The 14,146-nt window shown below is 46.0% G+C and overlaps 1 protein-coding gene across 3 annotated transcripts; it reads left to right on the top strand.

The window, feature by feature from the left end:
• Positions 1-1,313: 1,313 nt before the first annotated feature.
• On the top strand, positions 1,314-5,836 carry CALCB (calcitonin related polypeptide beta). Of its 3 annotated transcripts, none has more exons than XM_030482992.2 (4): positions 1,314-1,417; positions 2,516-2,611; positions 2,920-3,051; positions 3,857-4,695. In XM_030482992.2, exons 2-4 carry the CDS (start codon positions 2,526-2,528, stop codon positions 4,053-4,055), a joined length of 417 nt encoding a protein of 138 aa, XP_030338852.1. In that variant the 5' UTR covers positions 1,314-1,417; positions 2,516-2,525; the 3' UTR covers positions 4,056-4,695. The 3 variants fall into 3 exon arrangements, with proteins under 3 accessions (XP_030338852.1, XP_030338855.1, XP_030338853.1); XM_030482995.1 differs by lacking the exon at positions 3,857-4,695 and adding an exon at positions 5,677-5,836 and having other exon boundaries at positions 1,356-1,417; XM_030482993.1 differs by lacking the exon at positions 3,857-4,695 and adding an exon at positions 5,674-5,836 and having other exon boundaries at positions 1,356-1,417.
• The last annotated feature ends 8,310 nt before the right edge of the window (positions 5,837-14,146 follow it).

Raw genomic sequence — 14,146 nt, 5'->3', positions numbered from 1 at the left:
CGGCGCAGCGCGATCCGACCGCGCAATCGTGCGCGGGGCTCCGCTTGCTGCGGTAGCCCCGCCGGGGCCCGCAGCATTGGCTGCAGCGGCGAGGCACGGGAGGCACTCACCGGGCGGTGCCGCAGCTGCCGGGGACGGGGAAATGCAACGGCAGCGGAAGGGAGCGAGGGACGGGCGGAGCCGCGCCGGGCCTGGCCGGGCGGCACGCTCCGGCAGTGAATGCCGGTGCCGCCGCCCTCGGCAAGCGCCCTGCGGCTTACGGCGGGCAGGGAAGGCACTCCCGGGGCCCGCTGGAAGGGCTTTCCGCGTCCAGGCGCTGCAGAGCAGTCCCCCCGGCGCGCTCCTTCCCCGTGCCCCCGCCCGTCCCGGCTGACAGCTGTGTTCTCCCACCCGTGTCGCGTCGCGTCTCCCCGCGCCCCCCCCGCCGGGCGGGTACCTGCCGCGCCTGGGCAAACAGGCCGCCGGGGCAAACATCCTGCGCGGCAGGTGCAGCGCCGCCGCGCCGTGACAGAGGGCCCTCCGCGAGTGATGCATGGGCGGCGGGCAGCTGCCCTGTAATCCCCGCCGGCGGGGCTGCGCGCTGCGCCGGGGGGAGGCGACCCCTCCTTCCCCCGTGCCTCTTCCGTGCGCGGAAAGGCGCTGCACCTGCCCCTGGAGTTGTGATGGTGATGGTCCTAGAGCCCCCGGGTACGCCACTGACCGGTCCCGGGGAGCAGCTCGCTGCCGCCGCGGGGGCGCTCGCAGGTGCCAGGGGTCCCTGCTCCGGGCGGACCGACGGGATGCCTGCCGCAAGCCGGCCGGGGAAGCGGGGAGCCCGGAGAGCACTCCTCGGGCAGGGCTCAGCGCTGCCCCGCCCGCCCCGGAGAGGTGGCGGCCGTGGGCCCTCCCTGTGCGGTGCCCCTGTCCGCGGCACATGCTGCCCGGACCCGGCCGCCGCGGGATCCCCGCCCGCCCAAGCGCAGTTGCTGTCGGGGCGGATGTGTACGACCGGGTTCCCCGCCGAAGTCGCTGCCGACGGGCGGGGTGTGGGGGAGTCCCGGGGAGGGAGCGCGCCTGCTCTGCAATGCGGTCCCTCCTCTGCAGAAGTCGCCACGCGTGAGCGATCCCGCGGGGAGCGGGGCCGGAACGCGGCCCTGCGCCGTGAATGGCCCCCCCGTCCCCTCCGCAGTGCCTCCCCCCCCGACGGGGTGTTTTTGTGAATGGGGCGCTCACGGAGCGGAGCATGACGTCACTGCCGAACCGGCCTTTGGCGTCGGGCGGCCGAGGCGGTGATTGGCTGGCTGCCCCGCGCGGGCGCCCACGCAGGCTACCGCGGCGGCAGGTATAAAGCGGAGCGGCCGGGCGCAGAGTGGTAGCGCGGATCGGCGGCACTACCGGCTTCCTGCCTCGCCACACTCCGCGCCGCACGGCCCCGCCGGTAAGCACCGCGCCACGCGCCGCGCCGCCGCCCTCACTGCGGCCGGTCGCGTAAGTCCCGTTCCGTTTTCCTCCCGGGATGCGGAACTTTCCCCGCGGCCGTAATGCCTTCTTCATTCGTGTGTTTGTGCACGCGTGTGCAAGGAGCGTGGGAGAAAGTTAGTCCTCGGTCTATTTCTTCTTCCCGCCGACACGGCGTGGGGTGTCCCTCCGGGCGGGTGGGCGGCTCTCCGTACGGAGCTGTCCCCGGTGCCCGGCCGGGTGCTCCTTGCCGGGGACGCGTGGGAAAGCGGGGCGTCCTTCGGGAGGGGCCTCGTCGTTCCGGTGAGCCCTGTCGGGGGCTGGGACCTGGTGTGGTTGGTACTTAACGGTCTGTGTTAGATCAGAGTCTAAGACATTGATGCTGTGAGAAAAAGAGGTGTATCTCAAAGCAGACAATTTTTTTACAGGTTTTATTCTGGTGACTTAATTTTTAACTTATTCTTTTTCTGGCCTCAGAATAGAAATAGCTATTGAAATTAAACTAGTTAATTCTCCTAGTGTAATCTGAGCTGGGATATTACTGACTAGCTGCCAGGAAGCAAGCAGTTCAGGTAAAGTGCTGACAGTGGCACTTCATTCTTAAAAATATTAAACACTGACAATTTTTTTTTTTTTGTTGTGACTTGTGTCCCATCGCTATACCTGTTCATGTCAAACACACTGACTGTGACATTGTATGCAATAAGTAGTCAGAGAAATGTGTTTTCCATCAGTTTGAGGGAAAGTCTGCAGTAAGTTGAATGCAGATGGATGTACAGAACTGCAGGTCCGAAAAGCTGCATTTATATCCCCTATAATAGTGCTAAGTTATCTTAAACTTTTGAGAAAAACAAAGTTTTTGGTTTTGAACAAAACCAAAATGATTACTTTTGGCTACTAAGAGCACTATTCAAAAGAAATGGAAAGGTAATATTAAAAAAAAAAAAAAAAGAAAAAAAAGGCTCTTAATATTTGTGTTACTTGTGGCTAGGAAGTGATGACCTCTTTGGTGGAACTCAGTCCTGCAGACTGAGAGGGTTGGAAAATAGCCATTTCTTGATGTACCTCTTTCTTGTAGAGAGGAAATCATGGTTGTGCTGAAGATTTCATCTTTCCTTGCTGTTTATGCCTTGGTGGTGTGCCAGATGGATAGCTTCCAGGCAGCCCCAGTCAGGTAAGAAGCTGGCCCTGTTGCTGTATCTGAATGGTATGAAAATACTTAATGTTCTTTCGATACCTAGGAGGTGTATAGACTTCAGTGAACGCAAAAGCTGGCTTCTTTGATGAAATTTTTGACACTGTGGCTTTTTTATCACATATATAAAACATCTGATGCTGTGCATGAGGATGCTTTCCATATTCACACCCATGAAAGACACCGTCAATGACATGCAGTACTGTGTGACAAACCCTTCTCTCCTGTGTGTGGCTCTCTGCAGCAGTCCGGGTTTTATTCACCCTGTTTTGTTTGCCTCTGCTTAGACCTGGCTTGGAGTCCATAACAGATCGAGTGACGCTCAGTGATTACGAAGCTCGGAGGTTATTAAATGCGCTGGTGAAAGAGTTCATACAGATAACAGCGGAAGAGCTGGAGCAAGCCTCTGAAGGGAACAGGTAAGGACTGCAGTCCTGAGGCAGGAGAAGGGCAGTGGGGAATGTTATATGGTTTGTATTTAGCAAGAGCCGTCTGAGCAGATGCTCTGCAGGTCAAGATTTCTTTTCTTTTTTTGGGGTTATGGCTAACAGTGGTCACCTAACTGTTAAAGGATGATACTGCAGAGACATCCTAATGTTGGTATCAGCAGAACAGCTTCCACGCAGTTAACCTGTGTCTGTCTGTCTTTTACAACTGATAGTGGAGGGCGATTTGAGCTTGAATGAGGGGGTTATGTTAAAATATGACAGCAAAAGGTATGTCTTCCTAGTGGGAATGCTAGGGGCCATTCAGTCACTCTTGGATTCTCTGTCATGAAAGTGCATGCTGTTGTAAGGCATGGAAAGTCCCTGGCAGGGGGGATGTGTTCCTCCCAATGCACGCAGCACCACTCTCCCCTGTAGACCAAAGGCATGCAAGAGCATTTGCATTATCCTAACAGGATTTGTATTGCAAAGCATGATGGTGATGTATGAGAGGCTGAACAGCATGCTGAATACATGGGAAGTAAAACTGATCTCTGACTGTGACCATCCAAATGGCTAATGAACTTGCTTTTCAACAAAGTTGAATTTATTGAAAGACAGTGTTTTTCTTCTGACTGCATTTGTATGAACTTTCCTTGCATGGAATGTGACGTGGAGGGTTTATTTTTTGTTTTTATTTTACATTTACTAACTGTATGTATTTCTCTAGGGAAGAAATGCATGAATGTGCATGTTTGAGGTTTCTCTTCCTTTGGGCATGTTTTTTTTCCCCCTGCAGCCTGGATAGACCCATTTCCAAACGCTGTGCCAGTCTGAGTACTTGTGTGCTGGGCAAACTGTCCCAAGAATTGCACAAATTGCAAACTTATCCTCGCACTGACGTCGGGGCTGGAACTCCTGGCAAGAAACGAAATGTGCTGAGTGACCTGGAACACGAACGCTATGCAAAATATGGGGAACCCCTGGGAGACAACTAGACATGCTTATTTCTCCCCTTCTCCCTTTTTTTAACCTGATGCATGTGGATCTAACTTTGATTGCTAACTTTGCTATGTTCTTTTGATTCTGTTTTCGACAGAGAATGTTTGAGATGGACCTAATGTTAGGAAGACAGGGAACATAACATGCATACCAAGCTAGGGGAAAAAAGTAAATAAAAATGAACAGCACTTCCTTGACATTTCAAATGATTTTCTTAGACCCTGATTAAAAGAAAATAATCTAAACAAGGCTTGTCATTTCTGGCTGCTAAATGTACAAGTAGGCTCCTCTTTTGTGCTTGCCCATGCATTTGTTCAATAAACCTATTTTTCTATAAGGATTAGATCTGCTTGGTTTAATAACTTGTTTTAGAATGTGAACTGTCTAGGTAAGGCTAGAAAAAACGTACACGTTCTTGTTTAAATGCTCAAGAGAGGCAATGCTAGTAATTCTAGACAATCTGGAAGAACTTAGAAATTGAAATTATGTACATACATTCATAGGTTCTAATGTAGTCAGACATGCATGTAATACTGTTAGTAAGGATCCTGAGAAGCAAAGGAATCAGGAAAGGCCCATACAGATTTGTTCAAGCAAACTAGAAATGTAAACCTGTTTAAAACTGGGTTCTGAACACTTCCAGGTAAGAATTTTGCGTTATTTCCCTTTTTCCTTCTTAATTTACAATAGGTCTTTAAACTAGGATATTTTAAACTTGAGTATCTTTACAGTATTTGTATCATTATATCAATTAAGGTGAATCATAAGTTAAGAGACAAAATCAGTTTTCTTTACAGTTCTTCTGTTGCAGCACTGAATGTATCTTTTAATCAGAGGCCTGTTCCAAAAAATTGGCATTGATGTTACTAACAGTATTTGTTGTTAACATTAATAAATTGTCATTTAATGCTTATCTGAGAGGAAAGTAATTTCTTAAGTAGAAATTCTTCAAGCATTGTGAAATGCTGTAGTAGGCAGGTGTAACTCCAGGAAAGAGGGGTTCCCAGATTCCCTGGGAACATGGGGAAAAAGTATGTTTATGTGCGGTTCAGCTCTGGAAGGAACTGGCCAATTCTGTGCAGGTACAGCACTACCAGAGTTACTGACGCAGTTCCTGTGATGCTAGGGTTTCATGTGTTTTCTGGGTATTACATAGCATAGGTGTTGAAGTGAGACATTAAAGATCAGTGTCTGCTATGGTCCTTCAGCAGCACTACAAACAAAGCACAGACCTGAGCTTTTGGAGGAAATGGGGACTGATTAAATGGTCCAAACCTGGACCTCCTCAGCACCTCTCTGTTGGTCATGATGGAGGCAGGCAATGGCTCAGGTGTTGCTGAAAACCTGGCTTGGCTTAGTCTTCAGTCCAGTTGCCCAAGAAAGGAAGGGCTCAGCCACCTTTTGTAAACTGACCCTGACACTTAGAAAAGCATAAAGGTGCATCTTTTAGAGCTTGTAAGCTGTGCACACAAAAGGTACAAGTGCCTGCTGCACAGCAAGCCTGCTTTTTCATCTGTAGAAGAATCTTTCATAGGCATAGCATCCTTTACTGGTGTTTTGTTGTATGTAGGGTAGATACTTTGGGAACTAACTCTTTATCTTCCTTTTGAAAAGCAGCGTAACAGCACAGAAGAGGGCGTGCAACACAGCAACCTGTGTGACCCACCGCCTGGCAGACTTCCTGAGCAGGTCAGGAGGAATGGGCAAGAACAACTTTGTACCAACCAACGTGGGATCCAAGGCCTTTGGCAGGCGAAGAAGAAGCGTTCAAATATAGGAAGCTGAATGTTAATGTGGATATGGTAAATACATTGCAATAAACAGAATCTGCAGTGCAGGCAACCTGTGGTATTATGGGAATTTTAGTTTTCCTGGATGAATAACAGACCTACGGTGATAATCTCTGAGAATGCTGGGCAAGTAACAGCATAGAAAAGATGTTGCAAATATATCAGTAGTGTGTGTACACTGTGAAGAGCTTTTGTAGATGTTCTGCTTAGATAATTATCTTCACAGTGCATTTACTAAAGGCAACAGTTTGGTTAGAACTATTTGCTTTATTTTACTGTAACATTTCACTATCAACTTACTAGTAACTCTGGTTTTCTTTCTTTCAGATTGCCATGAAAACTGAAAATTCAACTTTAATTTCTAATGAAAGCGACTCCTCTCCATAAATCAAGAAAGATAAAAATAAGATTAATTTTGCATCCTAATATTGAAAATGTTTTATTTATTACAAATGAAAACACTTCTGTTATGTATAGTACAAGAGAATCTAGTTATTAAAGTTAAATTATTGTATATTCTTTTTATATGCAACTCTATTTCAAATAAAATGTGACGGCATCTATTATTTATTTATCTTCCAGCTTATGTGATCCATGCTACTTATCCTGGCACTACTGCCACAACTCGGGGATTATACTAAAACTGCTGCCTGGCAAGGCATATGTGTATTATACAGTGTGCTGTGCCTTGATGTAAAACACTGAACTAACCTGATTGTACAGTATGTTTAAAAAAAAAGAAAAAAAAGAACAACACTTCAATATTGTATCATTTGTGAATTTACACAAAATTAAAAAAAGTATTTTAGATACACTTGCATTGAGAAACTGATTTTTCATTTGAACACACTTATGGAAACACTTGGCACTAAGCCAGCATCATGGCAGATCAGGTGGCCCATTGATCTGCTACAGCCCTATCAGCTATAAATACTAGCATTTGAGTCAGAAGTTCAGAACAGGCAGACTAGCTGCCTTTTATATGTATATTCATAAACCTGTAGCTCAAAAAACCCCCCAAAGACACAATTTAGTGAGACTTTTGCTAGAAAAATAAGGAGTCAAGGTTACATTTAATAAAACCATAGAGACAAATGTCATCGTGTGGGGTTTGACACTAAATGTCTTTATACAGAATGTGGTTCAGATGAAACATAGATTTTTGCCTAAAGTCAAAAATGTGAATTAAAAAGGAAGAGAAAAAGGAGGTATGGAAATGTACGTTTCTTTTAAGCAATCTTGAGGCAGTGTTTATTTAGGGATCAGGGATAAATAATTAGAGTGAGTGGAGAAGAGGGTAGCTGGAAGCAAGCCATGGACTTCTAAGTGGTGCTGCCAACTTCCCCCTTAAAGCTGCTGCTGTTTCAGTTTAGTAGCTGAGTCAGATATTTGTTTGGATTTGTTTTGTGCTCCACAGCCAGACTCTAAAATCTGCTTCATCAGTTCAGATGAAGATCACCTCACTGTGCAAAGTAGAGGTTAAGGCTCTCATGATTTCTCTGTCTGTCTCTGCTGCAGGTGTAATAGCAAAAACAGAAGCGTGCTCAACCAGATGTAGACAAGCCAGTAAGGCCGTCCAGTGATGACGCTTCTGTACCATGCTCATTCATGGCTATGGTTTTACTCCTTGGGGAACATTTCAGCCCTGGTAAGTCAGTGTACAAAGCAGACTTTGTGGAAGATATAAACCAGTTCAGAAGGAAAAGTTCCAGTGCTTTTATGGCTTTATGAAAGGAGAGATGATCAGACCTGGCTTGCAAATCTGAGGTTGTGAAGAGATAGTCTAGTGCTTTTTTCCATTTTCCTCTGAAGTATCTGGGATTGGCTGCAACTGGTGTACTATACCCTCATGGTGAACCACTGCCACCTGTACGAGGGTCTGGTTGGGTTAGACTCAACTGCCAATTTTGGAGCTCGGAAGCACTTTTTGCCAGGTTCCAGGAATTTTCCCCCATGTTCCTTTGCACAAAGTGGAGGTCATGTGCTGAGATCACTTGGCTACTTCAGTAACAACTTTCCCTGTCAGTCTCTGGCCACAGGTGGCTGGTTGTCTTTTTTGTTCCCTACTACAGCACCCAACAGCTTAATCTTCCTCAAGATAAAATGCCTAAGCACAGTTATTGGGATGATTACACAGTTATTACTTGCAATCTAATGATTCATATTCAATAAGAAGCTAGGAAATGTTCATGGACCTTTTCTGGCTTTAAAATCTAAATGCTCAGGCAAGTTATTAACACCTGAGGTTGCTTCATGTAATTGTATGACGGCCATAGTGTCCATTTCTTCTTGTCTTGGTTCAATTCTCCTCCCCATCCCTCCAGGAGCAGGGGTTGGGGGGTGGGGGAAAGAAGGGGAGGAGTGAACAAGCAGCTGCATGGCTCTGAGTTACTGTCTGGGCTTAAACCACGACACTTCTGAAAACTATTAGTCCTTTTCAGTTTAACAAAGTTCTGCATTTTTTCTGATTTCTTTAGACTAATGTTCTACACCAGATCACAAACCAAACATGTAAACCAGATTCTAGTTACCTTGGTGCTGGTAACCAGATTCTAGTTACATTGTCCTTGTCGGAGGAAAGTTGGATGAAACTTTTGATACGTGTTTTTTGTTTTGCTTGGGTTTTTTGTTGTTGTTGGGGTTGTTTTTTTATTTCCCTTAGGAAGAAATAGTTACTTTCATATCCCAAGGTCCAGTTGTATTTTCTGTCTCTTTTCTCATTAAGGTCTCTAGCAGCACAGCAATGCCATACACTAACCAAATAAGTATGCCTGTAAAGACCAGAGGACCATAGCACTATGAAAGCAAGGGCAAATAGGAAAAAAGGTGAGGACCTCTACATCCTTTTCCATGATGTGAAGAGATAGCAACCTTACACCATAAAACTGAGTTGCTGAGAGCTTTAGGAGAAGCAGATTTTTACTGAAACAAGACAAAGCTAGAGGTGTGAACACTAATATTTTATTTTATTTTATTTTATTTTATTTTATTTTATTTTTTAATTTTATGTGAACATAGTGGGAGGAATTGCAGAGCCACTGGAAACTTGTCAATTGCTTTGGCTGACTGTGAACAAGTGGAAGAAATTGTTTCAATTTTTTAAAAGTGCTGTTCTTAATAATATTACCTAAACTTGTCATCTCTTAAATAGACCCCAAACTTCTACCCCAGGAGTAAGTATATTTTGGAATTAGCTTTTAATAAGGGGAAGTATGGTTTCTAGTGTACTTACCTTTCCACTTTAATTACATTGCCATTCTAAGCATGCTGAAAGCTGGCAGAAAATACATTGTTGGTGCAGTATGTGTGAGTGGCATCAAACCCAAGTTACACAGTATTCAGTTAGCCAAGACAATACAGATCAGTCATGTACAAGTGTTTATTTTCTTGTTTACAAGGCAGCATCATCATGACCATAGTTTGTTTTTGATGTTTGTAGATGTTTGTCAGGGTGTGTTTTCTTTAACAATTATTTGAAAATTAATTTGGGTTTGGGTTTTTTTAAGCTGTGTGCAAACGAAGGATTTGGGAGTGTACTTCGAAAGTAAAGGCAAAAGGGGAAGAAATTTACAAGAAAGAAATATCTGAGGATAATTTACTGTAGACTGTCTTCATGACATTATAGAGGTTTGGGGCTTTAATTTTGCAGATTATTTTCTAGTGGTTTGGTTTTCTAGTACAAGTATGAACAAGTTCTGTGTGGGCCCAGCAAAGGTTATGAATTTTGCCCAGTCCTCTGCTCTGAGTTTATGGGAAGTAAAAAAGCACCATCTTGTGGCCAGTAAATAAGCACAGTGAGGACATACAGGGATCCCTCCCAGGTGAGGTATTTACCCATCTGCTGCTGCAGTGGGTGCAGCCTCCAGCTGGGCATGAGGTGGGTGAGCAGGGATGGCCACTTGGGCTGATGCCATGAGGCAAACTCACTCGCTTGCCTGCTGGAGCGCGCTGTGGGGATGGGGATATGCAGGAGGGTGTTGTGGGCTCCCCAGGGTGTCATGGGCCCCCAGAGCCACTGTGCAGGGCCACGGCACCACATGGGATATTGGGCCGGCTGGTACAGTACCAGGTGATGGATAACAGAGGAGCTAATACCAACATATGTCCCCATGGATTTTTGCAGCTGCCAAAACAGAGATGTGAGAGCTGTTCAGCTGTGTGCTTTTTGCTGAGGGGACAGCAACTGAGTTTTTAGTTCAGGATCATCCACCAAGACATCACTGCATGTATTGAAAGAGCATCATTTTGAAATAACCCAAGTGGACTTTCACTGTGGCTCTTCCAGATATTTAGATCCCTTTTTTCTCCTTCTGCTAGTAGGATTTAGTTCATTTTCCTGAAAGCTTCCATTATCTGCAGTGTGAGAAAGAAGCAGTGCTAATGCTATTGCTTCTGACACTGAACACTGCCAAAAGCAACTTGTAGCAGGCAGTAGTAAATTTTGGTATTGGTTATCTAATCCAGCATTGTCATGTCTAATTATCAGATTGAACGTCTCTGCAAGGTGAGGAGTTTAAAACACGCTGGAGACTTTGGGTCTGTGCATTTTTCTAGACTGAACTATCTCAGAACAGGTAAATACTTGTTAGAGATGAACTGGGCATTTCAAGCCTGATTTTGTCCCTGTTGAGTGCTGGCAACTTTGTTCCAAGCTCATCGTGCTCACTGCTTCTGACAGTTGGGTGCATGCTGCCCTTGCTGGTGGGTCTGCATAGTGCATATATTTTCTGCCTCTTTACTGTTCTGAAAGGCACCACATCCTTTCCCCGTTCTTCACAGAATTGTTCTTTTTTTTTCTTTTTTTTTTCTTTTTCTCTTCCCCAGAAAATAAATAATTCTAATTTCTAAATGATGCCAAATGTCACAATACTTTTTCTAGGAGATTTCAAATCTATCCTTGGTGTACTAAGAATTGTTGTAACATTTCTCTTTTCTTTCTGTTCTTGGCTTTATGACAATTCTTGTTTGCACCAATTGCTCATTTGGGTGGGGCTGAGGTATGTAACTTATTAGCGTCACCTCCACAAAAACAGATGTTGCCTTTAAAAGTCTGAATGTGTACCTCTGGGCAGGCTTCTCCCTCCTCCAGTGTACGAGAAAATACAGATCCCACTTAGTACATTGTTACACTCATATTGGCTGTTCACACAAGACAATTACACCTTTGCTGGTTTGGCTTTTCTATTTACTTTTGTTACGTCACATTTCTTCTTCTTTTAAATGCCTTTTCCTAAGAGCATCTTCTCACATAAGCACACAAGGCAATTTGACATTGCATTAATCTATTCAGTGTCCATGAACTACAGCATATATGCAAGAAATCCATTTGATTTTCCAATTGCTCTTTGACAGTCTACTAGCCATACTTCTCTGAGAAGACTACACAAGTTGTGGTTGTCTGTAGGTGACAGTCGTGTATGGTAGAGACATAGGTACAACAGTCTTGAGTAAGCCCTACCAAGGTTGTCTTAAGTAACTTCTCCCAAGGTTACCAGCAAGCATAAGCGCTTGAGATGCCAGTAGCTATGCTATAGAAAGGAAATTGCTTTGGGATGAAGCAAAGGAGAGGAAGCAATGAGGGCTTTAAACACTAAACAATTTGTGTAATTAGGAAATGCAGATGCAGTAAGCAGTGTTGTTTGTGAGCTGCCTGCAAACACCCCAGGCATTGCCCTGAGAGGCCAGAGGTTAAAGCAGAGCACAGGAAGGTGCTCACAGTAGAGCACAGGAAGGTGGAGAGGACAGTCAGAGTAGTGTTTTCAGTGCATTACCTTGTTTTGATTGACATGGTGTTTTGTCTCCTTTTAGTGCTAGTCAAGTGTTGCTGGTGTTCTAGTACCTCGGAGTCCCCTCTGCCAGTTGGGTTGGAAAGGTTGCATGTCCCAGGTGCTAGGGGCTGGTAGGTTGGTTCAGGGCAGGTTGCTCTAGGGCTGGCAGGTGCCCCAGGGGCAGGCTGTGCCCCAGCCCCTCTGCAGAGAAGGAAGGCAGATTGATAACTTCTGCTCCTCCTACGGGCTGGAGCCCCAGCCTTGCCCTGTGGCCAGGGTGTTTCCTTGTGGCCCCTGGGAGAGAGGCATATAAAGGCTGCTTCCTACTGCATGGCCTGTCCATCTCCTGAGGTTCCTGTCATAGCAGCAGGGCAAGTGTAGCTCCATGCTGTATAGCAGCCTCTCAACAGTTGCTGTCCCTTTTATAGCATCTGTGGCCCAGAGCACTGATCATGCTGCAAGGTACCGCCTTCTCTCTCAGGGCTGATAGAGACAGCCCATAGGCCCCACTTGTCCCCATCCTGGTAGATCCCACTGATGTGTATTTGTTGCACAGTCAGCTGTATTCCTGTATAGCTTTGCTGCAAGTCATAAACCATGATTGTAAGAGACACTTTTCTTTTGCTGTTTAGAAAACTGGATATTTTCTTGTTTTTTGTTCACTGCCTCTTAGGCCATTTATACTTTCATTGGGTTCATGTGGCAAGGTTTTGGTAGCAGGGGGCTACCGGGGTGGCTTCTGTGAGAAGCTGTTAGAAGCTTTCCCTATGTCTGGTAGAGCCAATACCAGCCAGCTCCAAGATGGGCCCACCGCTGGCCAAGGCTGAGCTCATCAGCGACAGCAGTAGCACCTCTGGGATAACGTAGTTCAGAAGGAGGAAAGGTGGCTGCACAGGAGCAATTGCAGCTGGAGAGAGGACTGAGAGCTCATGAGAGAAGCAGCCCTGCAGACACCAAGGTCAGTGCAGAAGGAGGGCAGGAAGTGCTCCAGGTGCTGGAGCAGAGATTCCCCTGCAGCCCATGGTGCAGCCCATGGTGAGGCAGGCTGTGCCCTGCAGTGCTTGGAGGTCCACGGTGGAGAAGATACCCACCTGCAGCACATGGAGGTCCATGGAGGAGCAGATATCCACCTGCAGCCCAGGGAGGACCCCATGTCAGAGCAGGGGGATGCCCAAAGGAGGCTGTGATCCTGCGGGAAGCCCAGGGACTGGAGCAGGCTGCTGGCAGGACCTGTGGCCCTGTGGAAAGAGAAGCCCTTACTGGAGCAGGTTTGCTAGTGGGACTTGTGACCCCATGGGGGACCCACGCTGGAGCAGTCTGTTCCTGAAGGACTGCACACCATAGCAGGGACACATGCTGGAGCAGTTCATGAGGAACTGTAGCCTGTGGGAAGGACTCACGTTGGAGAAGTTCATGGAGGACTGTCTCTCATGGGAGGGACCACACCCTGGAGCAGGGGAAGAGTGGGAGGAGGAATGAGCAGCAGAGACAATGTGTAATGAACTGATTGCAATCCCCACTCCCTGACCCCTGCGCTGCTGGGTGGAGGAGGTAGAGAAAATTGGGAGTTAAATTTACCCCAGTGAGGAGGGAGGGGTGAGGGGAAGGTGTTTTTAAGATTTAGTTTTATTTCTCATTATCCTACTCTGATTTGATTAGTAATAAATTAATTTCCGCAAGTCAAGTCTTTTTTGCCCATGGCAGTAATTGGTGGCTGATCTCTCCCTGTCCTTGTCTTGACCCATGAGGCTTTTGTTATATTTTCTCTCCCCTGGCCAGCTGACAGGGAGTGAGGGTGTCTTTGGTGGGCACCTGACATCCAGCCAGGGTCAACCCAGCACGCTGCTTCATGAAAGAACTTCATCCTTTGGCTATATGGAGTCTTTATAGCTTCTTCATAGCTTTGCAAACACTTTGAAAGTCCAAATCAATTATATCAGTCACATTAATTTGCCCATTATTCTGCTGACATGCCTGAAAGGCTGTTCTAGGTCTTCACTGTCTCTTCTTGTGGAGGGAGCCAATTATTCTAATTAGCATATGTTCCTGAAGTAGTTACATAGGTAGTTTATAATTTCATTTTTAGCTCATGATATAAGCATGTTTTTATATGGAATGACATCATAGCTATTATTACTAGTGGGTAGGCATGGCCTGTTACTGCAAATGAATCCCAAGCAAGTGTGTGAGGGGGAAGGATGACAGCACCAGTGCAGTGGCTTTCATGTGCACAGGCAGATTTTATCTATGGAAGAGGCTCAGTAGCTTAGACATTGCTTTTAGCATGTCAGTTCTCCTAGAGAGCAGAAGACAACAGTGCTGCCAGTGACGTTTTTGAATGTGTGTGTATTTTCCAATCAAGGTTTTTACTTTTAGTTAATGCAGTCTTTTCCTCCTAGGGGGGAATATTCTTCTTTATTGTTCTATAGTTAAAGATACTAATTAAGAGTTAAATTAGTTATGAAAATGAATATTGATTTGTGTTCTTAATGTAATAGAAGCAGAGAATTAAATGGAAAAAGGAAATAG

Source organism: Strigops habroptila, chromosome 4 (genome assembly GCF_004027225.2).
Source record: "Strigops habroptila isolate Jane chromosome 4, bStrHab1.2.pri, whole genome shotgun sequence".
NCBI classification, from domain to species: Eukaryota; Metazoa; Chordata; class Aves; order Psittaciformes; family Psittacidae; genus Strigops; species Strigops habroptila.
The sequence above is the reverse complement of the archived record's forward strand: the minus strand, read 5'-3'. Positions and strand labels throughout refer to the sequence as shown.

Excerpts from the sequence above, each read along its gene's own strand:
- CALCB (XM_030482992.2), top strand. The coding sequence starts at position 2,526 with ATGGTTGTGCTGAAGATTTCATCTTTCCTTGCTGTTTATGCCTTGGTG. Across the intron at positions 2,612-2,919 it reads TTCCAGGCAGCCCCAGTCAG|ACCTGGCTTGGAGTCCATAA; the intron begins GTAAGAAGCTGG and ends GCCTCTGCTTAG. Across the intron at positions 3,052-3,856 it reads CAAGCCTCTGAAGGGAACAG|CCTGGATAGACCCATTTCCA; the intron begins GTAAGGACTGCA and ends TTCCCCCTGCAG.